We start from the raw sequence: 23,564 nt of genomic DNA on the forward strand, positions 1-23,564 counted from the left end.
CTGAAAAACCCTACTCTGAACCCTCATACAAGAACCTCTTAGTCATCCTTACTCTGCTTCCCCCTTGTCTGCAACATCGATGACACTCTCTCTTCTCCTTTATCACGACGCTATTTCAGGTTTCCCACATGTTCCCTGGACTATTCCATCAGCCTCCAAAGCAGGCCCTCTTTATAATGTGTTATAAACCATCTACAACATCGGTTACCAGAGCCATCCTTCTAAACCCGGTCACATCATTTCTTGCTCACGACCCTTCAGTGAATGGGGGACCTGGGTGGCCAAGTCAGTTAAGCGCCCGACTCTGATCTCCACTCAGGTCATGATCTCAGGGTTGTGAGACTGAGCCCTGTGTCAGGCTCCATGCTGAGTATGGAGGCTGCTTGAATTTCTCTCTCCCTCTCCATCTACCCCTCCCCTGTTCACCCTCTTCTAAAAAAAGAAGGAAAGAAAGAATGAAAGAAGAAGAGAAAACTCTTCAGTGGTTTATTGGCACCTAAAACAGGAATCCCAACCCTGGCTGAACACCACAAACACAGAGATAAAGTAGAATCAGAGGAGGGATTCAGGAAAGAGTATTCTAAATTCTAGCTGCTTCTGATAGATAATCAACTTGTCCAAAATGAGAACCACTTGACTGCTACTTACTGGAAAACAGAAATCTAGAAGCACAATGTCACATGCAACTTTTTTTTAGAACAGAGTAAATGTATGTCCAGTGATTTCAAAATATTGATAATAGTTCAAATGTCGAAGGCGAGCATGGAAGGCGGGCCTGGAAAAACCCTGGACGTAAGCGAGGAAATAAAGGTACAAATATTTATGAAGAGGTGAATGCGTGTAAGTAAAAAGATTAATGGTGAAGATGAATGAAATGAGACAAGGTCTTAAAATATTTCAAAGCATTACATAAATAAATATTTCAAAGGACAGGTATCAAGGAATTAGCAAAGAACTGCAAGTAAGGACGATGAATAAAGATTTGGCTTGAATATTCGGCCCCGAGATGACAGAAGAAGCAGACACCTTAAGGTTAAAAGAGTATTCTAGTTCTAGTACTAGAACTAGTATTCTAGTTCCTATTCTACCTTTGCCCCACAAGACCAATATTCTATTCTTGGACAAGCTAATTTTTAACCTTGTTACACCTTGCTTGTAAGCTGGAGAGAAAACCTATTTCATAAGGTAAATGGGAGAATTTAACGAGATGAATCATACAAAAGCATCAAGCATAGGATAACCTCAACAAACATTTGATGAATGTTTCTCAAAAAGAACGAAATCCTAAAGAAAAAAAAAAAACTTCTAAAAAATCATACAAAACAAATGCACAGAAGACAAAAGACTTTGTTCTACTGCTGTGTCCGCATGGCAACAGAACTTGGAAATTTCTCCAGTTCCCACATGGCAAAATGTGAGGTAAGCTCAACTGCATGAGACTAATCCATTAAAAAAAAAATCATTCCAAAACAAGTAACACTATGCCTGCAATTAAAAGTACACATAGTGGGTCTTAATAGCCATGGCACTGAAATCAAGGTTCTATTAATTACCATTGCATTAAAATGTGTCAGTGAACAGATAGCTCCCTACTCTAAGTCACTCCCAAATCAACCTATCAACATTAATTGACTGCACTTTCCTGAGCTCTTTTAGCATAGAAAATCAAAAGTACATGGAGTGGCAGGTACATGTTTTTATAAACATAATTTTGAAAGGTCAGCTGCCATCCATCTTGGGAATAATTCAGGGCGTAGGGAGAGGCTGTGCTAATTCTGTAAGCAAAAAAAAAAAAATCTTTCCCACACTCGGCACGCACACTGCATTTCAGGAACTACTCCACTAAACTAAGCAGACTCCTAAAAAACATCTTCCAAGTCCTAAGTGAGGAAATGGGTATTCTGATGTCTTCTAAATATCTTAGGTTTCATGAAACTGAGCCGTCTATTTAAAACGAACTTTCCTCATTTTACCTGCTTTATTATATCTCTTTAAAGTCGGCTGCTTTCTTTTCCTTTCTTCAGATGCGTAACAGGTCCCTGCAATTATGCTTTTTTGTCGGGATTAGGGTGGTTCTGTAGTCTGCAAATGGCATTTACGAGGTGAGCAGTTGCAGAGGACACAGAATCAGATTATCCTTAAAGAAGCTCTACAAAAGGTATGGGGAAATGAGGCTTAAAAACACTCATACATTTGTGAAAAAAAGCTGCCAGAGGTATTTATGTTTTAGTTGTAAAGACTAAGAAAGAGAGCATAATACCCCCCTGCAGAGTCCCTCTGAGGAAGGAGGAAGGAAAAGGGGCTGGCAGAAGACAGCACTGTCCTGGAAATGAAGAGGGCAGGGCTCTGGTACCAGCTCTCCCATGAACTAAAAATTGGCCTTGGCATGGTCATTTCCATCTCCGGGTTTGATGCTTTCCATCTAAGAAATGAGGGGAATAAACCAGATGGGGATTTCCAAGCCTGTTCTAACTCTAGCTGGCTTTAAACCCTGTTTTCACCCCGTTTTTTCCCAGCCCAGCACACGTGCAGTGACTCTCCAGTCCCTGAAGCCTGTGTCAGAAATCCTGCCAGGCAGGGTTCGGGTGCTATTTGAAAAAGCCCCACCGACACTCTGCACCAGGGGCTCTGCTCCTTCACCCTCGACACCCAGTGGAAAATCACCAAGTCCCTGATCTCCAATGGAGAGATGCCACCCTTTACAGCAGGCAGCGGGGGCCGAGTATGGGCAAAAGCAGAGAGCAGCCAGCCTCCTCTCTAGGAAGAACTAAAAGATGTCAGATTTGGAAACACTGTAGACATCCTCTGGCACAAACTCTAACTGTATATAAAAGAACACCAAATCCCCCAGGGGCACACTGGTGCAAAAACAGTCAGGCTTGTGTGACTGGGTTGGATACGTACTCAGGACTCAGGGGCCAGGGCTCTGCTCAACACTCCAACAAGACAATTCACAGAAATTTATGTCTCATGATCTGTCTTTCTTAAATGATCTAGTCCAGGGGACAGTTCCAATCGTCTTAATTTTATCTCATATATCAAAGGGTACCAAATACCAACAAATTGTATATGGGACAAAAATAACCGGATTCAATGGTCTCCTAGGACCTCCAGTCATAAGCAATTCAGAAGGAGTTAAACATAAATCAAATAACAAGCTCCCTCTTTAGACCAGTTCCGCATCATTCCCCTGGATCATTGAGTCCGCCAGGATCTAATGATCTGTGAGAGGGTCCTTACCATCCCAATGCAGAAGAGGATAAAGAGCAGCAGCCATGGGATGTCTGTACAGCTACGGTCCTCCAGCGGCTTCCATTCTCGTTTAGAGCTCTAACGGAAAACACACAGTAAGAGACTGGTAAGCGTTAAATGTAAAGTAGGAAGGCACAAACATACCACTGATTCCTAGATTGCTTCTTTTTTTTTTTTTTTAAGATTTTATTTATTTATTTGACAGACAGGGATCACAAGTAGGCAGAGAGGCAGGCAGAGAGAAAGGGAAGCAGGCTCCCCACTGAGCAGAGAGTCTGATGCGGGGCTCCATCCCAGGACCCTAGGAGCATGACCTGAGCTGAAGGCAGAGGCTTTAACCCACTGAGCCACCCAGGCGCCCCCTAGCTTGCTTCTTGCCTGACAAGTTTCTTTCTTTCTTCTTCTTCTTCTTTTTTTAAAAGATTTTATTTATTTATTTATTTGACAGAGATCACAAGTAGGCAGAGAGGCAGGCGGGGGCAGGGGGGGAGCAGGCTCCCTGTTGAGCAGAGAGCCCGATGCGGGGCTCGATCCCAGGACCCGGAGATCACGACCAGAGCCAAAGGCAGAGGTTTAACCCACTGAGCCACCCAGGTGCCCCTCCTGACAAGTTTCTTACTTAACATTTTAAGATACAACTCGAATATGTGTCACCTTTCTGGGAAGTCTTACCTAACTCCCATCGTTCTTCCTGGCCAGGCAGACTACTGACTGCAATGCTTTTTTTTTTTTTTTTTTTCTACCTCTATTATGGCATTTAGGATCCTGAATTGAAATACGTTGAGCTGTGTCTCCAGAAGATCAGGAGCTTCCCAAGGGAAGAGACCTCTTCTCATTTCCTGGCATCTACATGACACTGGAGGGTCCCAGATAGGTACTCAGTGTGAGCTTTTTAAAAATGAATAAACAGGGGTGCCTGTTGGGCTCAGTGGGTTAAGTGTCTGACTCTTGTTATCAGCTCAGGTTGTGATCTCGGGCTTTTGAGTTCAAGCCCCATGTTGGGCTCTAGCGCTGGATATAGAGTCTGCTTAAAATAAATAAAATTTAAAACAAGAACAAATTCTTCCAACTTCAATCTTTGTGGTAGCTTTCCCTTTGAGTGTCCAGATGCTAAACTTATAGAATGTGCTTTACATGTGTCCTCTTCTAGATAGAAAGCCCATTAAAATGAATTCCTATTCAGGGGTAGCTTCTTTTATATCTAATAAGATTCAGGAAGGAAAAACTGAATTAAAACATTTTTACAGACTGATCTGAGTAACTCCTTACCTACCTACCACCCACAGATCTTTAATCTGTTTCTGGGAAGTTTAAAAAGTTTCTAGATCAAACAGTGATCCCCCTAACTAAAGAACTAGAAGCATTCTAAACGTGAATTTGCAAAGTATTGATTAGAATCCTGATCGTATTTTTCTTTCTTAGAGCAAAGAGTCTTAAGTTTTCAAGTCATCTTACAAATACCTTTTACCAGAATGTAATTGAAATAACACCCCTAGCTTTCTAATGAACAAAAATCTCAGAGCCTCACCCCCTCTGCTAAAAAATAAACCGAAAAGGCGGAGAGATGGTAGTCTTGGGAAAACTATGGGAAAAGTTGCTGTAAGAAGACGGCTGTGGCCTCCAAAGGCTTCCATGACAAGATCAGGAAGCCATCTGGGAAGGCTTATCTGCAGGAAAGGGCACACAAGCAGAAGGCAGCTAAAGATAATAGGAGCCCTCCAGTATAATTAGCATTTGGAGTGCAAGAGTGAGAAACTGGTTCTCAGGTTTGCTTATTAGCTTTCCCTCCCTTTATTTAAAAAAAAAAGGTTTTAGCTAGGTACCCTTTAATAAGCTGATGAAAGGTACACAGTCTTGTCTTGTCTTGGGAGGTATGCATCTATTTGCGTAACGACCCCAGGTGAGGAAGCTCAACTTTAAAATACCTGCCTGTCCGGCACCACTATCCGGGTGGCTCAGGGGGTTAAGCCTTTGCCTTCGGCTCAGTTCATGATCTCAGGGTCCTGGGATCTAGCCCCACATCAGGCTCCCTGCTCAGCAGGGAGTCTACTGCCCCCGTCCCCAGCAGCCTCTCTCCCTACTTGTGATCTCCCTCTCTGTCCAATAAATAAATAAAATCGTTAAAATAAAATAAAATACCTGCCTATCAATGTTGAGGACAGAGAGTATGAACTTCAACCTTTCCTTCCTGAACCCCTTTGTGCTAACCAGATAAATGCTTTCTCCTTGTTTATTGCCTTATACTGTTCAATTGTTCAACAACAACAACAACAAAAAAAAACCCCACTACCCTTGATAGTTTGCTCCCAGACACCCACACAAGAAAACAAAAGAGCAGTAGTGAGTCATGGGGAAAAACCTTACCCGGAGACTCTAACTAGCATTAAAAACCAAGAGTGAGTAGGCAGTTTTTTTCCAGAGGAATGTAACACTGGAAATGGATAAAGGGCTCTGTTCTCTCCCTGGTTCTGTCATTAGCTAGCTACATGACTTTAGATAAATTGCTTTCTCTCTCTGGGTGGCAGGAAGGAGTTAGATTGGATCTTTTAGGTTCCTTCCAACTCTGAAAATCTGTGATCAGGAGGACAGTTTTGTGAAAATTTTTATTATGACCAAAAAAAAAAAATCTACAAAAATAATTTGACATTATTCCTTGTATTATTCAAGTTCAAGAATGCCTGTATTGTGGTCTGTGCTTTGGAAGACAGTTGCTCACAGTATAAAAAAGAATGTTTCTTTGTATTAAATAATTTCCATTTTGAGTAATCCCCATTACAGTAAAATTACTTACAAACACAGAATCTGGACACCTCTTTGAAATTCACTGTATTTATTCTAAGGTAATTCCCAGAGCAACAGCTACTTTAAAATCTGATATTTGTTTAACAGTCAGGGGTAGGGTTGGGGGGGAGCCTTGGACTGAAGGAGTTTATTTATCCACAACTATTGTCTTAGTAGTTTTACCTTAGACCAACATTCTTTTTTTAATGCTTAGATTTTCACCTATAACATAAAGAAAGTGGGATTTCATTCTTGACCAGAAACATACAAAGATTCAACATCTCAGCAATACAACTTACTGTGGGCCACTTCTAACCAAATATATTAAAAAAAAAAACAAAAACAAAAACAAAAAAACTTTTCACTGGGGATGAGAAGTAGAAAAAGGATAGGGGTTACATATAAAAAACAGTGATGAAGTACAAATTAGAACAGAAGAACCACAAAGCAGGGGGCGGTCGCCCTCACTCAAAGAATTAAAGAATCAGGGGATGGAGGGCTTACTTCTTGGAGCTATTCTGAGGATGCTGTCACACAGTAAACACTCATTCTCGGTTATTATTCTTATTCATCAACACTCACTTTTTAGTTCCCCCTCTCCCTATTGTTAAAATATCCTTTTACCAGATGGACCTCCCTAACTGAAAGAAATAAAAAAAGTAAACTTGCCTTTCCCCTTTGATTTATTAATATTTAACTTAACAGCAGCATATTTTCATTTTAGCTATTATTCTTTTTTTTTTTAAGATTTTATTTATTTGACACAGAGAGAGATCACAAGTAGGCAGAGAGGCAGGCAGAGAGAGGGGGAAGAAGGCTCCCCGCTGAGCAGAGAGCCAACACAGGGCTCGATCCCAGGACCCTGGGATCATGACCTGAGCCAAAGGCAGAGGCTTTAACCCACTGAGCCACCCAGGAGCCCCATCATTTTAGCTATTCTTCTTCTTTTTTTTTTTTTTTAAAGATTTTATTTATTTATTTGACAGACAGAGATCACAAGCAGGCAGAGAGGCAGGCAGAGAGAGAGGAGGAAGCAGGCTCCCTGCTGAGCAGAGAGCCCGATGTGGGGCTCGATCCCAGGACTCTGAGATCATGACCTGAGCCGAAGGCAGCAGCCCAACCCACTGAGCCACCCAGGCGCCCCTTAGCTATTATTCTTAATGCTATCAGTCATTCATCATAATTAACTAGGCACTATACCCAAACCTTTACATACTTGATGTCTTCTTTACATATATCTTCAGAACAGCTGGTGAACGTATCCTTATTTCACAGATTAAAAAACAACAACAAAAACTCAAGCTTAAAAGTTAAATAATCAGCCCAAGATTTTACAGCTGTGCAACCAGAATCTGAATCCAAGTACGGGACTACAAAGCCAAATCCAATGAGAATATCCTTAATTTGTACCAGTCAGTAAGGAGCAAAAAACTCCATTAGTTTTTCTTCACAACACAAAATTTGGGAGCCAAACCAATTATTTAAAATCCTATATGCACAGAGAGAGTGAGATGTTTTATGAGCCATGACATTTCTCAAGCAAGTCAAGAAGCCCAACAGTTGAAAAATTTTAATGATTCTTTAACAGATTTAACCAAGTGGCAACTGGATTTAATGCTGTCTGTTTCTTCCAATTAAAATCCACATAGACCCGGCAAAGTAAAATGTTCTACAAAACCACTTTTAAAATGTGATTTTTATCCCTTTCTCAAATTCTACATGAGATTAATACAGGCTGTCAATAAATGTTAGGTCCCTTCCTCTTCACAGAATCTTACAATTTAGGAATTAATTAGGGTCAAAGTAATCATACCCTGCAAGCCTTGAGTGACAGTGATTGAGACTGAGGGAAGAGAGAGGCAGGGTCTAGCCCAAAGGATCACATTGATTCCCCAAAACAATTCTGTTAGTCATTATTATATATTCCTGATTTTTTTCTTTTGTAAAAGAGAAAACCAAGGTTCCGAGAAAATAACTGAAAAATCTATTTCTGAAACCTGAAATCTCAATCTTTTTTTTTTTTAATTGTTTATTTTTATTTATTTGACAGAGAGAGATCACAAATAGGCAGAGAAGCAGGTGGAGAGAGAGAGAGGGAAGCAGGTCCCTTGCTGAGAAGCAAGCCTGATGCGGGACTCGATCCCAGGACTCTGGGATCATGACCTGAGCTGAAGGCAGAGGCTTAAACCACTGAGCCACCCAGGTGCCCCTGAAATCTCAATCTTAAGTGGAGAGTTGGACAATATAAGAGTTAAGGGAATGCTAAAAATAAAAAACATGGTAACGAGATGAAGAATGCTTTTGTCAGCCTCATCAATAGACTAAACACAGCTGAGGAAAGAATCAATAAACTGAAGGATAGGTCAATAGAAATTATTGACAGGGAAACACAAAGAAAAAAGAGTGAAAAATTTAAAAAAAAACCCACAACCAAGCATCCAAGAACTATAGGGCAATATCAAATGGTCTAACATATGCGTAATTAGAATCCCAGAAGAAGGATGAATGGGACAGAGAAAATGTTAGAAGAAATAATGACTAAGAATTTTCCAAAAATTATAACAAAAGAAATTTATAACAAAATTAGCATAGTTATATTTACAAAATGTTAACAAAAGAAATCAAAGCACAGATCCAAGAAGCTCAGGGAATCCCAAGCAGGATAAATCGAGCACACATATATGGGTGTGCATACACACACAATACACACCCTACATATATTATATTCAAACTGTTGGAAACCAAAAATACAGAGATTATCTTGATGGCAGTGGACAGGGGCAGGGCACAAAGATTAAACAAACTTCTTGTCAAAAACTATGCAAAGCAAAAAACTATGCAATGACATCTTTAGATTACTGAAAAAAAAATTTTTTTTAATTTTATTTATTTATTTGTCAGAGAGAGAGAGAGGGAGAGAGAGTGAGCACAGGCAGACAGAATGGCCGGCAGAGGCAGAGGGAGAAACAGGCTCCCTGCTGAGCAAGAAGCCTGGTGTGGGACTCGATCCCAGGACGCTGGGATCATGACCTGAGCCAAAGGCAGCTAGCTGCCCAACCAACTGAGCCACCCAGGCATCCCTGAAAAAATTTTTTAAAAACAACCAGCACACTAGAGGCACCTGGGTGGCTCAGTTGGTTAAGCACCTGCCTTCAGCTCAGGCCATGATCTCAGCATTCCAGGATCAAGTCCCATGTTGGGCTTCCTGCTCAATGGGGAGTCTGCTTCTCCCTCTTCCTCTGTCCCTCTCCCACCTCACTCATGCCCTCTCTCTCTCTAAAAAAAATCTCTCTTAAAAAAAAAAAAAAAAAAAGAAGCCAAAAGAACTAACACTATTAACCCAGAATCCTATACCCCTCAAAAAAATGTTTCTCAGAAATATTTTTTCAAACAAAAATTTAAGAATTTATTAACAGCAAACTCAACTACAAAAAAGTTTTTTAAAAGTCTTCAGATAGAAAGGATAAAATACCAGACAAATTTCAATGTACACAAAAAAACAAAGATTCCCAAAAATGGATAAAGTTAAAGAGTGAAATTTCCCATAATAAAGTTTTTAAATTATTTATTTATTTATCTGAGAGAGAGGGAGAGAGAGAGAGAATGTGAGCAAGGGAAGGGGCAGAGGGAGAGGGGGACAAGCAGACTCCCTGAGCATAAACCTGGAAGCAGGGCTCAATCCCAGGACCCTGAGATCATGACCTGACCAGAAACCAAGAGTCAGTTGCTCAACTGACTGAGCCAGGCGCCCTAAAGTTTTGTTGTTGTTGTTTTTTAATTAAAAAGACAAGGGTGTGACTATACGTGTACAAGGACATTTACCCTATAGTCTTTACTTACACAAGGTCAGTATCTAGGAATTGTAATTTTTAATACTAGTACTAGACCATAAAAAATAATTCTCAGTCAGACCACAACCGACCTCCATCTTATGTTTTTTCTTTTAAAGATTAATTTATTTATTTTGAGAGTGAGAGTGCACGTGCGCATGAGCAGGAGGATCAAGCAGACTCTGCGCTGAGCACAGAGCCCGACGCAGGGCTTGAGCTTTCGACCCTGAGATCATGACCTGAGCCAAAACCAACAGTCCGACATTTAACCAACTGAGTCACCTGGACCCCCCCTGACCTCTACCTCATGTTTATGTTTTATTATATTCATATCCGTGAAGATAGGGAAGAACAATGTTTAATATCTTCACATTCCTTCTTACGTTTTGCCCATCATAGATGGAAAGAAAGAAAGGGAGGGAAGGAAGGGGGAGGGGAGGGGAGGGGGAGGGGAGGAGGGAGGAAGGAAGCAAAGCTTCCACCGTATCTCTTACAGAAGTCTTAGCCCAGGCAGCTGTGTCCTAGACTCCACATTCACTACGAGCCCCAAGCACCTAGAACCATCTGATGAATCTGATGTGGTATAGCAGGGATATGTATTTTTTAAACCTGTAATGTTGTGACCTAAATGTCCACGTTATTTCTAATGAAAACATGGCTCCTGAGTGAATGTATTACAGATAATAGGAACACACAGAGCTTTGGACAAATGATATGTTATAACCAGTCAGGTCAAATCAGGTATCACTGGAGGGCATCAGTAGTAAACAGAGCAGGCAGGGTGGACCAAGGGTAGGAAAAGGTCTGGCAGATGTGAATCTAATTCATGGAAGTGGGCAGGGCAGAAAGGATTGGGAAAAAAAAGAAAAGATCAGAGAGGCAATACCAACAATCCAGAAATGAGACAAGCAGGCCTCAAACACCGAGACAGGGAGGGTCCAGGAAGTCACAAGACAGATACCCAGGTGATATCTAAGAACCAAAGACTGAATGTTTCCAGCCTCTTCATACTCTGTGCTTACTCTCTGTATGACTTTCTCCTAATTAAGATGAAAGTACGAAGCTTCCCCCAAAAGATTCTTACACTAATCTAATAACAGTATTTCCTAATGCTATGAATCTTTCCTTGACACGCCAGACTTGTGCAGACATGATTCGAAAATAATGAAAAATGTGCTACAAAAAAAAGCACAATTACACTAAGAAGTTACTCGATTTTCAGACAATACTCTCAGGCATTCTGTTGATTCTTCAGATCGATACTGAGTGCCACACAATGGACCTGAGATTCAAAGCCAAGTAAGATAGCCCCATCCTCACTGGGCTCCAGTTTAAAAAGAGAAAGACAAATTAGCTACTATGGTATCGCCAAGTGATGCCAAAATAGAGACGTGTAAAACGTAATGCAGGAAAAGAGATGTGGAACTATTGAGTAAACGCTTGTGAAATCTGTTGAAATGACCTCGCAAATTCTGAGGCAAACACTGAAAAATGATCCTTCGGTGTCTGAAATAGAATGCTGTTTTGTGCCCAAAACATACTGAAAATTCTCGCTCTCTATGGTGCGGAAATATTGACTGCCAAGTAAGAATTACTCCACTCAGAAGTGTTTAGTCGTAAACAAACAGAACATTAAGTTGGCTTAAAAATACAAAAACCAGCCATTCTTTAGCTTTGTTTCCATTAAGATTTCTTTCTATTAAAGACTCTACGGTGCCTCCAGTTAGGAATGGGCCTTCCAGTCTTTTCAGACTGAAAAGTGGTTTTACCTTCTTTGGGGGCACAATTAGTGCAGCCCTGTACTAACTAAGCTACTCAAATATTTTCATGTTGATGTCACTGGTGAGACTCCTAAGTCTGGTCGCAGACATCTAGAATTGCATCAGCTGGAAATTTTGGCTGCACTAAGTGACCACAAGCTCCTTTGTCATTTCCCCTGAGTGAGCTGGGGGACTGTATTCTCCTACATTCAAAGCAGCACGAAGCGTCAACCCAGGAGGCTGATGTTAACGCTGCCAAGAAAGGACAAGCCAGCATCCATTCCAACACTGAGGGCCAGGAGTTCACAGCTACAGCTGCCCAATACTTCTGTGTTTTGATCAATGGGGAGGTATAGCAAAAGCATTCATTATTACTAATTAGGTACAGAAGTTCAGAAATTTGAGCAGAATCAAGATTCTCCTTATAAGGTCATTGACACATGCCTACACTCCCACATGCCAGCAATGAAAGTTAAACAGGTAAATCAGGAATAACAGGAACCTGAAGCCTCCACCTCATGAGAAGCACACGGACACCATGTGTGGGCCTAGATCTCTGCAGCTTGGATCCATCCTTTCCAACCGCGCTCCTTTCCCAGATTCCAGTGAAAAGCCAACTGTGCATGTGAAGGCCAAAGCAAGCTGAGATGTAGCCTCTCATGCAGGACAGATTCCCAGAAGGTCTCCTTGAGGTGTGTTTGCTAATGTGTTGAATAATCAAATTCCCCACCCCACCCCCCTGCAGTGTTGTTTTTTTGGTTTTGGGGTTTTTGTTTTTTGGGGTTTTTTTTAGAGGAACATCATGGTCTCTCTACTGCCTGGATAAACAGACCACCTCAAAAATTGGCTCCATAGTTCCAATGGCTCTGCTACAGCGTTCATTGTCCTGGCTGCTCTTTGGCACATCCAGAAAGCCTGTAAGGTAGTCCCTGAATGCATCTCCAAGGTGACTGCCACTAGGTAGCCAGTGATTTAAATGACACATGTGGCAAACACTGGGCTATCTGTAAGGACTTTATTTTGTTCGTGCCAGTCTGTTTTACACAAAAATCTCCAGTATTAAAGACAAACAGTCACACACTCCAAATCTTCAAAGCTCCCTCCAAGGACATACTGCTTCATTAAATTCCCCAATATGCTTTTATTTGTGCAGAGTAGTAACAAAAGAATAAAAGAGCTGATGTGTATCATTTTTGCCACAATTTTCAATAGAGTGAGCAGACCTGATGAAGTTGGGCAGCAATAAAACATGGGAGGCTTTCAGCCTTCTGTTCATAGCACCTGCAAATAAAATCCTGTAATAGGATTTTGAAAGACATTGCCTGCCCTTTGGGAAAGCTCTCTCAAGGATTTGGAGTGCATAACTACTTACAGTTACCATAAGTAATCCGTTTCATTTGCTAAGTCTGGTGATGGCAATTTATATTTGAAAGGTAAAAATAAAAGCATGATTTTAACAGGCAGTTAAAGGTAATAAGATACATTGAGAGGAAAGATATAGGCATCTGTGTCCAACTGCTTTTCTTAGTTCATGAACTTTATGCTAAATCACAGACATTCATCCACTGAAGAAAAAAAGGGGGAGATGGCAACTAGAGCTGCTCTGTAAGTTATCTAGTTACACAGTGATAGAAAGATCATGGGGAGATAGCTCCCTTTTGTCTTCACCCTTCCTCCAACCACCCTAAAAATAAATAAATAACTGTAGGCCTGCTACAAAGATGTTCTTCCATCAGATTCCTCAGTGGCTGTCTTTCTTGCCATGAACACGTGATAATTAGTGGGCAGAGGCCAGAGCCATCCTCATCTGCAACACGGCTACTAGCATCTTTCACCGTATCATCAGTGAAACATGTCAAAATTATCCAGACAAGCCTTGTCTGCCGTCCTCAAACTGGATCTAATCGGTCTTTCTTCTGAATCAGTGGTGAGCAATGTTTTTAACTTGAAGTTACTATTATTTATTTATTTATTTTTGACTATCCCATTTTTATGCCTTCATTCCCACCCCCCTATTACATCCCACAAGTGTCAGAACGTATTCGCTACCTGAAGATACCAAGGACAGATGAAAAAGACCAAAGCTCTACTTTGCACCACCTCCCTGTGACAGGACAGCCAGTGTCCAGACTGCTTACTGAGTTTCCCTGTTATACTAGAAACATGTATTAAAGCAGGCGTCATACGTACTCAGCATAGGATTCTAACTCACATCTGGCTTTCTTTCCATGACACAGTAAGAACTGGCTTATGAAGTCTATACTGACTGAGGAGAAGGAATATGAAGATTACACTGACTATAACACAGTTAATGGGTGGGTAGAACTGAGTAAATGTGTTTTAAGTCAGAATTAGAGAAGTGCCTGGGTGACTCATTCGCTCTAGCGTCTGCCTTCAGCTCAGGTCATGATCCTGGGGTCATGGGATCGAGCCCTGTGTCAGGCTCCCAAATCAGCAAAAAGTCTGCTTCTCCGTCTGCACCACCCCCTGCTCATGCTCCCTCTCTCTCAAATAAATTAGTAAATAAAATCTTTAAAATAAAAATTTTAAAATCAGAATTAGATATTGCCTTTGCCAATGAAGAGGTTTTTAGGTTCACAGTAAACATGCACAGAAACAATATATGGCAGTGCGTAAGAACTCTTAAGTGACCAAATTCCTAAAATAGCTTAAAAATTTTTGGAACTCTCAAAATATGGATTAGATTCCTTTCCTCTATAAACCGATTATGTATATACCACCATTACAGTAATTATCATTTCACATTATAAATTATTTGTTTTCCCAATAGATTACAAACTTCTTGTAGGTAAGCATAACATCCCCTCCCACCCCCAGTAAATCACGGATCAGCACTTTTTATAGTTGGTACTTAAAGTTCTTCAAGTAAAAGCCTATTCCATGTAAAACAATGTGTATAGGGGCATCTGAGTGGCTAAGTCAGTTAAGCATCAGTCGTCGGCTCAGGTCATGGTCCCAGGAGTCCCAGGATAGGGCACCCCGCCTTGGGCTCCCTTCTCAGTACGGAGTCTGCTTCTCTCTCTCCCTCTACTCCTCCCTACAGCTCTCTCTCTCTCTCAAATAATAAAAAAAAAATCTTAAAAACAAAACAAAGTGTACAGAATCTTCCTCTAAGGGAGCAAACATACAATGACCATTCTTTCCACTCTACTGCCTACTTAGGGGCAAGGACTTGTTGGTTTTATTTACTGCTATACCTTCAGTAGATGAACAGTGTCTGGCACACAGCTCTAAATTTCTTTAATGAATGAATGAACAAGGCTAGGTCCCTTACCACTGGCACGACATGTTACAGCAAACATCCTTACTGTCTCTCCTGCATGAGATTACGTCCCTAAAAAGCACTGTACTGCATCATAGGCTGGAGCTTTCTCTGAGAGATATTATACAGTATGGTATTCCCCAAAGATGTTTATTAATAAATCTACAAGAAAAATAAATTTCAGATTTCAATCAGTTCCAGAAATGCTAACAAAATCTATTATTTCAAGTGGGATTGGTCTGAGACCTTACTGTGAGACTCTCGAAACTTATGGGGTCATGGGAGACATGAATACAGACAGTGCCAACCTCTCTAACAATATATTTCTGGAAACCAGAGCACAAGGATTCATGCTCCCACTGAAAAAACACTCACTTCTGAAAGTGAAGGTGGGTAGTGTTAGTTCAGACTATGCTAAAACTGAAAGCATTTTAAACTGGTTAGATATTTTTGCAAAGTATTTGACAATACATTTCAAAAAGCCAAGGAAATAATCTAAAACATTAAAAGAGCTGCAGTAAGATGTTCAATACAGCTCTATTGTGTAGAAATTAACAGAAAATAGTTAAATATGAGAATGGAATATGAAGCAATTACAAAAATACAAAGAGTTTGCACTGTAACATATAAAAATGATAATGATAACAAGTTGTATTTAAAAACATGTATGAGGGGGCGCCTGGGTGGCTCAGTGGATTGAGCCTCTGCCTTCGGCTCGGGTCATGATCCCGGAGTCCTGGGATCGAGTCCCGAATCGGGCTCTCTGCTCAGCGGGGGGCCTGCTTCCCTCTCTCTCTCTCTCTCTGTCTGCCTCTCTGCCTACTTGTGATCTCTGTCAAATGAATAAATAAAATCTTTAAAAATAAATAAATAAAAAATAAAAATATGTATGAGGGGCGCCTGGGTGGCTCAGTGGGTTAAAGCCTCTGCCTTTGGCTCAGATCATGATCTCAGGGTCCTGGAATCGAGCCCCACGTCAGGCTCTCTGCTCAGTAGGGAGCCTCCTTCCTCTCCTCTCTCTTTCTGCCCGCCTCTCTGCCTACTTGTGATCTCTGTCTGTTAAATAAATAAATAAATAAAATTTTTAAATGATATGAATAAATTAAATCTTAAAAAAATAAAATATATAAACATGGTATGAAATTGTATCCTATGCTCTGGCTCTACAACTTATAAGACAGCATATGAAAATGTACAAGCACTAGAAGGAGATAGTGCAATTTTTTTAAAAATTAAATTTATTTTCAGCATTAACAGTATTCACTTATTTTTTCATCACACCCAGTGCTCCATGCAATCCGTGCCCTCTATAATACCCACCACATGGTACCCCAACCTCCCACACCTCCGCCACTTCAAACCCCTCAAGATTGTTTTTCAGAGTCCATAGTCTCTCATGATTCACCTCCCCTTCCAATTTCCCCCAACTCCCTTCTCCTCTCTAACTCCCCATGTCCTCCATGCTATTTGTTATGCTCCACAAATAAGTGAAACCATATGATAATTGACTCTCCCTGATTGATTTATTTCACTCAGCATATTTTATTTATTTATTTATTTATTTTCAGAAAAACAGTATTCATTATTTTTTCACCACACCCAGTGCTCCATGCAATCCGTGCCCTCTATAATACCCACCACCTGGTACCCCAACCTCCCACACTCCTGCCACTTCAAAACCCTCAGATTGTTTTTCAGAGTCCATAGTCTCTCATGATTCACCTCCCCTTCCAATTTACCCCAGCTCCCTTCTCCTCTCTAACACCCCTTGTCCTCCATGATATTTGTTATGCTCCACAAATAAGTGAAACCATATGATAATTGACTCTCTCTGCTTGACTTATTTCACTCAGCATTATCTCTTCCAGTCCGGTCCATGTTGCTACAAAAGTTGGGTATTCTTCCTTTCTGATGGAGGCATAATACTCCATAGTGTATATGGACCACATCTTCCTTATCCATTCGTCTGTTGAAGGGCATCTTGGTTCTTTATATAGTTTGGCGACTGTGGCCATTGCTGCTGTGAACATTGGGGTACAGATGGCCCTTCTTTTCATGACATCTGTATCTTTGGGGTAAATATCCAGGAGTGCAATGGCAGGGTCATAGGGAAGTTCTATTTTTAATTTCTTGAGGAATCTCCACACTGTTCTCCAAAGAGGCTGCACCAATCTGCATTCCCACCAACAGTGGAAGAGGGTTCCCCTTTCTCCACATCCCCTCCAACACATGTTGTTTCCTGTCTTGTTAATTTTGGCATTCTAACTGGTGTAAGGTGATATCTCAGTGTGGTTTTAATTTGAATCTCCCTGAGGGCTACTGATGATGAACATTTTTTCATGTGTCTGATAGCCATTTGTATGTCTTGATTGGAGAAGTGTCTGTTCATATCTTCTGAACATTTTTGATATGTTTGCCTGTTTCGTGTGTGTTGAGTTTGAGGAGTTCATTATAGAACCTGGATATCAACCTTTTGTCTGTACTGTCATTTGCAAATATCTTCTCCCATTCCGTGGGTTGCCTCTTTGTTTTTTTTGACTGTTTCCTTTGCTGTGCAGAAGCTTTTGATTTTGATGAAGTCCCAAAAGTTTATTTTGGCTTTTGTTTCCTTTGCCTTTGGAGACATATCTTGAAAGAAGTTGCTATGGCTGATATCGAAGAGATTACTGCCTATGTTCTCCTCTAGGATTCTCATGGATTCCTGTCTCACGTTGAGGTCTTTTATCCATTTTGAGTTTATCTTTGTGTACGGTGTAAGAGAATGGTCGAATTTCATTCTTCTACATACAGCTGTCCAGTTTTCCCAGCGATAGTGCAGTTTTTAAATAGTCTGACTTATGATGCATTTGCCTCACTTTGATTTCCATTAATGCTGTTTAATTATGGAAAAAATAACAAAAAAGTAACACTGGCTCCCATTTCTCCAGATTATTCTTTTTCTACTTTCTCAGTATAATATCACCTATAAACAGACACAGTGTCAAAACCACCAGAAAACATTCATATCTTTCTATCTGGCACTTATTGGCAGGAGATAGAACACTTTAAACATCACTGGAAAGCTATATGCTGAGAATCAGCTGGGCAGGATCAAGGCTGTTCCTAAAGAAAGCAGAAGTGGCAACACCAGACAGATAATAAGTACACTAGCAAATATTAGAGAGGTAATACATGGGTACGCTGAGAGGAAGCAACATAAACCTGGGTTCAAATCCTAGCTCCTCTTCTAAAAAGATATATGATCAGCTAACCTGATTTCCCCACTCATCAGGTGGAGACGATTCCCATACCACATGCTATGGTTTTCAGGACTAAACGATTTTAAGTAAAGCTCCAAGCTAGGACCAGGCCCTAAACCATTGTTAATGCCCTTTCACAACTGGCAAAGGGGAAAATCTTCCCTGTGAAATATTTTAAAAATTAAATTCTCACCAATACTCATGTCAAGCATGTAATAATGGCTCCCATGTTGCATACATTCTAAAATGTGTGCCTGAAAAAATGGAAAATCAGTTATAAAGGAAATATAATCAGGAGAAATTAGTAAATGCACGGTTGTAGAGATAATTGCGGTAAATACAGAAACAAATTAAGAGTAACCTTCAAATGACAATGGCAACAAGAGCAACTGACATGCCTTCCTAGGTCTTAAAGTTTTTAAGAAATACGAAGAACACTTCAATTCTAAAACCCAGAGTCAACCGAAGTATACAAAAATCCGCCCAGTGCGGAGTCTGCTTGTCCCTCTCCCTCCTGGCCTGTGGGGGTGCGCTCTCTCTCTCTCAATAAGTAAACAAACAAAATCTTAAGGAAAAAAAAAGATTACCAAAAGAATGCTTTATTATCAAGTGCTTTAGTGACTGTGTGACACTACATACAGATTACAGCTTATATTACTGAGTATATTCCATGTGTCAGACACTTTACAGATACTAACCTATTTGATTTTCACAAGTCTATGAGGGTGGTACTATTATTCCCATTTTACTGATGACAACACTGAGGCAAAGAGGGGGTAAGTAACTTGCCCAAATCACATAACCAGTAAATACTAAAACAGCAGGGATGTGAAGCAGATAGTTGAGCTCAATGGCTCAGGACTGCTCTGCTCTTCTGTGTTGACTGTGGTTAATGTCCTGTGTGGATACTATAGACTGGAAGATGTATGTGGAAGAGAAGAAGGAAAACAGAACAATGAGAAGCATAAAAATTACAGCAAAATTACTGTCGTACATTCTGCAGCTTATTTTATCTAAATTGATTTTTTATTTTTGCACAGTTAACATTTTTCTTACAGGAAAATTATAGGCCATAATGAAGAATAGCATGTTATTAACATATTTTGTATTCTGAGTTCAAAGATAATTTCCAAATGTCCAAATATTGCTGTTGATATTTGAAGTAAACACCTGCAGTGATGTCTAACAGGTAGAACCAACTGTTGTTTCTTCCTAGCCTTCTGTAACTTCCATCATATTTTGTACAACACTGTTTGGATTTCAAAAAGGAAAATAATACTAAATGCTACTTTGCTAATAAGAAATAACATACAGGAGTGCCTGGCTGGCTCAATCAGTAGAGCATGTGACTCTTGGATCTCAGGGTCATGAGTTCAAGCACCACATTGGGTGTAAAGCTTACTTAAAAAAAAAAAAAAGAAGAAGAAGAAGAAAGCAAGAAGTCACATACAAATGCCCATCAGTTGAGGAATGGATAAATGCAATGTGGTATATCCATAGCATCGAACATAAATTTTAGAATAAAAAGGAGTGAAGCAGTGATAAATACTACAACATGGATGAACTTTGAAAACATTAAAATGAAAAAAGCCTGACACAAAAAGCCACAAATTAAATAACTCCATGTATATAAAACATGGAGAATAGGCAAATCTATAGAAAGTAGTAGAGCTTGCCTAATACTGGATGGGAGCTGAAGGGAAAATAGTACATGACTGCTCATGGGTCTCTTTGGGGGATGATAAAAATGGTCTAAAAGTGATTGTAGTGATGTTTACACAACTCTGAATACACTAAAAACTACTCAAAAGCAAATTTTAGATGGGTGAGTTGTATGGTCTAAGAACGAAATCTCGGGGCACCTGGGTGGCTCAGTCATTTAAGTGTCCAACTCTTGATTTCAGCACATTATCAGGACCTCAGGGTTGTGAGACTGAGCCCCCGCACTGGGCATGGAGGCTACTTAAGATTCTTCCTCTCTTTCTGCCCCCTAAAAAATTATGTCTCAGTAAAGTTGTTATATGTCTAAATCACAGAGAACACTTACAAGGCGACCATCCTGGCCACTTCACATGTGGTGTTCTACTGATTTTATGACAGACATCATACAAACACTTCTAATACAGCTATATTAGATATACAACAAGAAAAAAGCAGAATAGTTTTAACTGAGGTAAAGAGTTGGGTCATAATGAAATTTGATGAAAGGAAGCATTTTTGTGAGCAATCAGAAATTACAAGAATTACTAGATAGAGCACTGATTTTCACTGAGTAGTTTAATCCTCCCATGGGCAGCACAAGAGGAAAAGAGAAATAAGGCCGTACTGAACTGAATTAAAAGATAAAACAGATCAAAATAGAAAAAGAAAAGTCACCTTAAAGAGACCAAAGGGCACACATGCCAAGGCAAAACTAGACTATGGTATGAACACACCTAGGCAAAGAATGTATTTGTCTGACAAAAGGGCCAGAAAGGGCAGGTCCATGCACAGCTCCTCTTTATTTAGCATCTAGTACGTGGCACGATCTGTGCATGACCAGTTACACTGAAAAATAACAGTCTGAGAGCTAAACGTTGACATCACCCTTCCAAACTGTCTTGAGCAAGAGGTGCCAGGGCAGTGGACTCTGGACTGATGGAGAGACAATTCAGGCTTCTGACAGGCTGCTGCACTGTGAGTCATCCAGGCTGCTCTGTTCATCTGACTGCGTGTCATCAGGCAACCTTCTGACTATTCTCCAGCTTCTTCCCACAACTGAACAATTGATGTGTAATCTAACTAGAGAGCTGCAGAAAAATAAAGCAACAGAGAAACAGAAGCTCCTGTGTGTGCAAAGAGTCTGGATGAATACGTCTAGACAAAGCTGTTAACAACTGTTACTTCACCAGGTGGGATCAGAAGGACTTTCGACTTACACATTTCCATATTTGGCTTGGACCATTAAAAAAAAAAAAAAAAAAAAAAAAGGACTACTTTCCATTAAGGATAAATAGGCTAATTTTTAAATAAATAAATAAATAAATAAATAATTTGGCTTTGCCTTAATACTTACTAGCTAAGGAAACTAAAATTTTCTGGTCTGTATCTAACTTTCATATAGCCTCCTGAGTCGACATATGTCTTACGACTCAGGTTTACATGATTCTACTATTAACAGAAGGATGCTCTCTATATGTACTAGCAAACTTAACTTTCTGAGCTTCCAAAGCTCTAGGGGTTGGTGAATTCTAACATCAGCTGGGCTTCCTTGGTAAAACCTGAACCACGCCAAGTATTCTGCATTCAAATTCAATAGGCAGAAAATATTAAGGGATGCCTGGGTGGCTCAGTCAGTTAAGCAGCTGCCTTGGGCTCAGGCCATGATCCTAGGGTTCTGAGATCGAGTGGGAGTCTTTGCTCAGTGGGAGTCTGCTTCTTGCTCTGCCTGCTGCTACCCCTGCTTGTGCTTTCTCTCTCTCCCTCTCCCTCTGACAAATAAATAAAATCTTTAAAAAAGAAAGAAAGAAAGAAACAAAGAAAATCTTAAAGAGCTATAATTTAGAACCCTTTTAGAGACCTCTCCCAGCATTCCAGCATAATTTACAAATAGGCAGCTGTTGGACCTACACTGTGGCCTTGTTAGCTGGCAGGCCTGGGAAACAAAGGTTGGTTCTATACCACCACCAACCTCAGCCTACAAATAGATAAGAACTGTGCAGGAAGCCCTTGGAACATGACAGTCCTGGCCTTAGCCCGGGCCTAGAATTTGAGTCTTAAATCCAACCACCCTCCCACACCCTGCCCAGAGTTTAAAGTTAGAGGTCAGAGTACCCAGCAGTAAGGGCCACCAAATGGTATCAATATTTCAGCATCAGATAATCAGAAGGCCTTCAGCCATCCCTAAGAATGACCAGTTAGTTATTGCTAAGTGAATGCTGGGCCTGAGAATGCCACACACCCTCAAATCCCACTTCTTGATAAATCCCACTATTAAAAAAATCAAAGACATCAATTATGTAAGTCTGAAATGGAAAAGAATAATATGGGGGATTCAAGCATCAAATTGACGGATTAGAAAACCATTACAGTCCTGTGCAACCCGGAGATAACAATGTTCTATCATCAGGAGAAGGTTTTCAGGAAAGTATGTGGGCACATGAGGAGCTAAATTAATGAAAACCAGCTAAAGATCTGAAGCGATTACAGAAAACTCATAGAAAAAGACTACAAACTCCCAAATAAGTGAGAAGGAATACTGAATCATCAAATTAATAGCCCTGTAAACGACAGATACTAAACTTGCTCTTAAAAAAAAAAAAATCAACTAAGAAATATGAATGTTAATGGACTAAACTTGAATAAATAAATGCTCTAAAAACATGAACATCTGTAAACTTCCATGCCTAATGAGTCATTTAAGTTTCCGAGTTTGGGTCACTTGGGTAGCTCAGTCGGTTTGAGTGCCCAGCTCTTGATCTCAGCTCATGTCTTGATCTCAGGATCATGAGTTCAAGCCTGCCATTTGGGTGTGGATCCCATTTAAAAACAAAACAAAACAAAACAAAAAGCCCACTCATAAGAAACAATGTTTATCCATCTCCAAAGCCAAATTTCCAACTCTGGCTGACCTCATTTGTACCTTGACTGGTCTGTATCCGAACCCAGCAACCCATCCTTCCAACCAACTAGTCCTCTGTATGTCCATTTAAGTTACTTTTCTCATGCCATAGGATTAATTTTCACTAACCCCTTAAAAGTAAACAACTTCTTCTCCCTCTCTACGCCCCTATCCCATTGCATACCAATTGGTTCTTTACTGCCTAAAGTAGTTAATTACTCTCAATCATAGGCTTCAAGCAACTACACAACTTCTAGCCATATTGCTCCCATATGCAGTAAGTCTTCACGTCCTTGAAATCCAATTAAATCCTATTTCCAATCTATTAGAACTCCATATATGATCACCCAGATATCATCTGAGATGATAAATGTGAGACCGGTATACCAAATAACAAGCTAGCAATCTACTGTGGACCAGAGTACAAGCCCCTGATGGAATCCCAAAATCCAACAAAGAGGAGACAGGACCCCAAGTCTCCATACCTTGAAGCCTCCCTTCCTGACAATACCATCATTCCCTGATCATGAGACATGTCTTTGGCCTCTGAGTCTACCATAAAAAAGCATATGGCTCACTTCATCACTGTCTAAGCGTAAGACTTCCTGCTCTCACACATCATCATTCCCACGCTGACTGGTCTTTCTGGTGACCACACTTAGGAAAACTACTCTAGACAGTAACTGAACAATATCAAAAGGAAAATAAAAAACACGAGATAAGAATATCAATATGCAGACACAGAAGATAATAACACATGTGCCACTACCAAGAGTACCAAGGGCTTTAGAAGAAGAAACCGAGGGAGAAACAACCTCG

General features: G+C 40.4%; 1 protein-coding gene across 3 annotated transcripts in view; it reads right to left on the bottom strand.

The window, feature by feature from the left end:
• The window catches only part of SLC44A1 (solute carrier family 44 member 1), a 202,368-nt gene that overhangs the window by 142,325 nt on the left and 36,479 nt on the right, over positions 1-23,564 (bottom strand). For all 3 annotated transcript variants that reach the window (XM_059411153.1, XM_059411152.1, XM_059411151.1), the window contains exon 2: positions 3,241-3,330. In XM_059411153.1, the coding sequence (XP_059267136.1) occupies positions 3,241-3,330 (90 nt within the window). The remainder of the gene's footprint in view (positions 1-3,240; positions 3,331-23,564) is intronic.

The sequence above is a fragment of the Mustela nigripes genome, chromosome 9 (genome assembly GCF_022355385.1).
Source record: "Mustela nigripes isolate SB6536 chromosome 9, MUSNIG.SB6536, whole genome shotgun sequence".
Lineage (NCBI taxonomy): Eukaryota > Metazoa > Chordata > Mammalia > Carnivora > Mustelidae > Mustela > Mustela nigripes.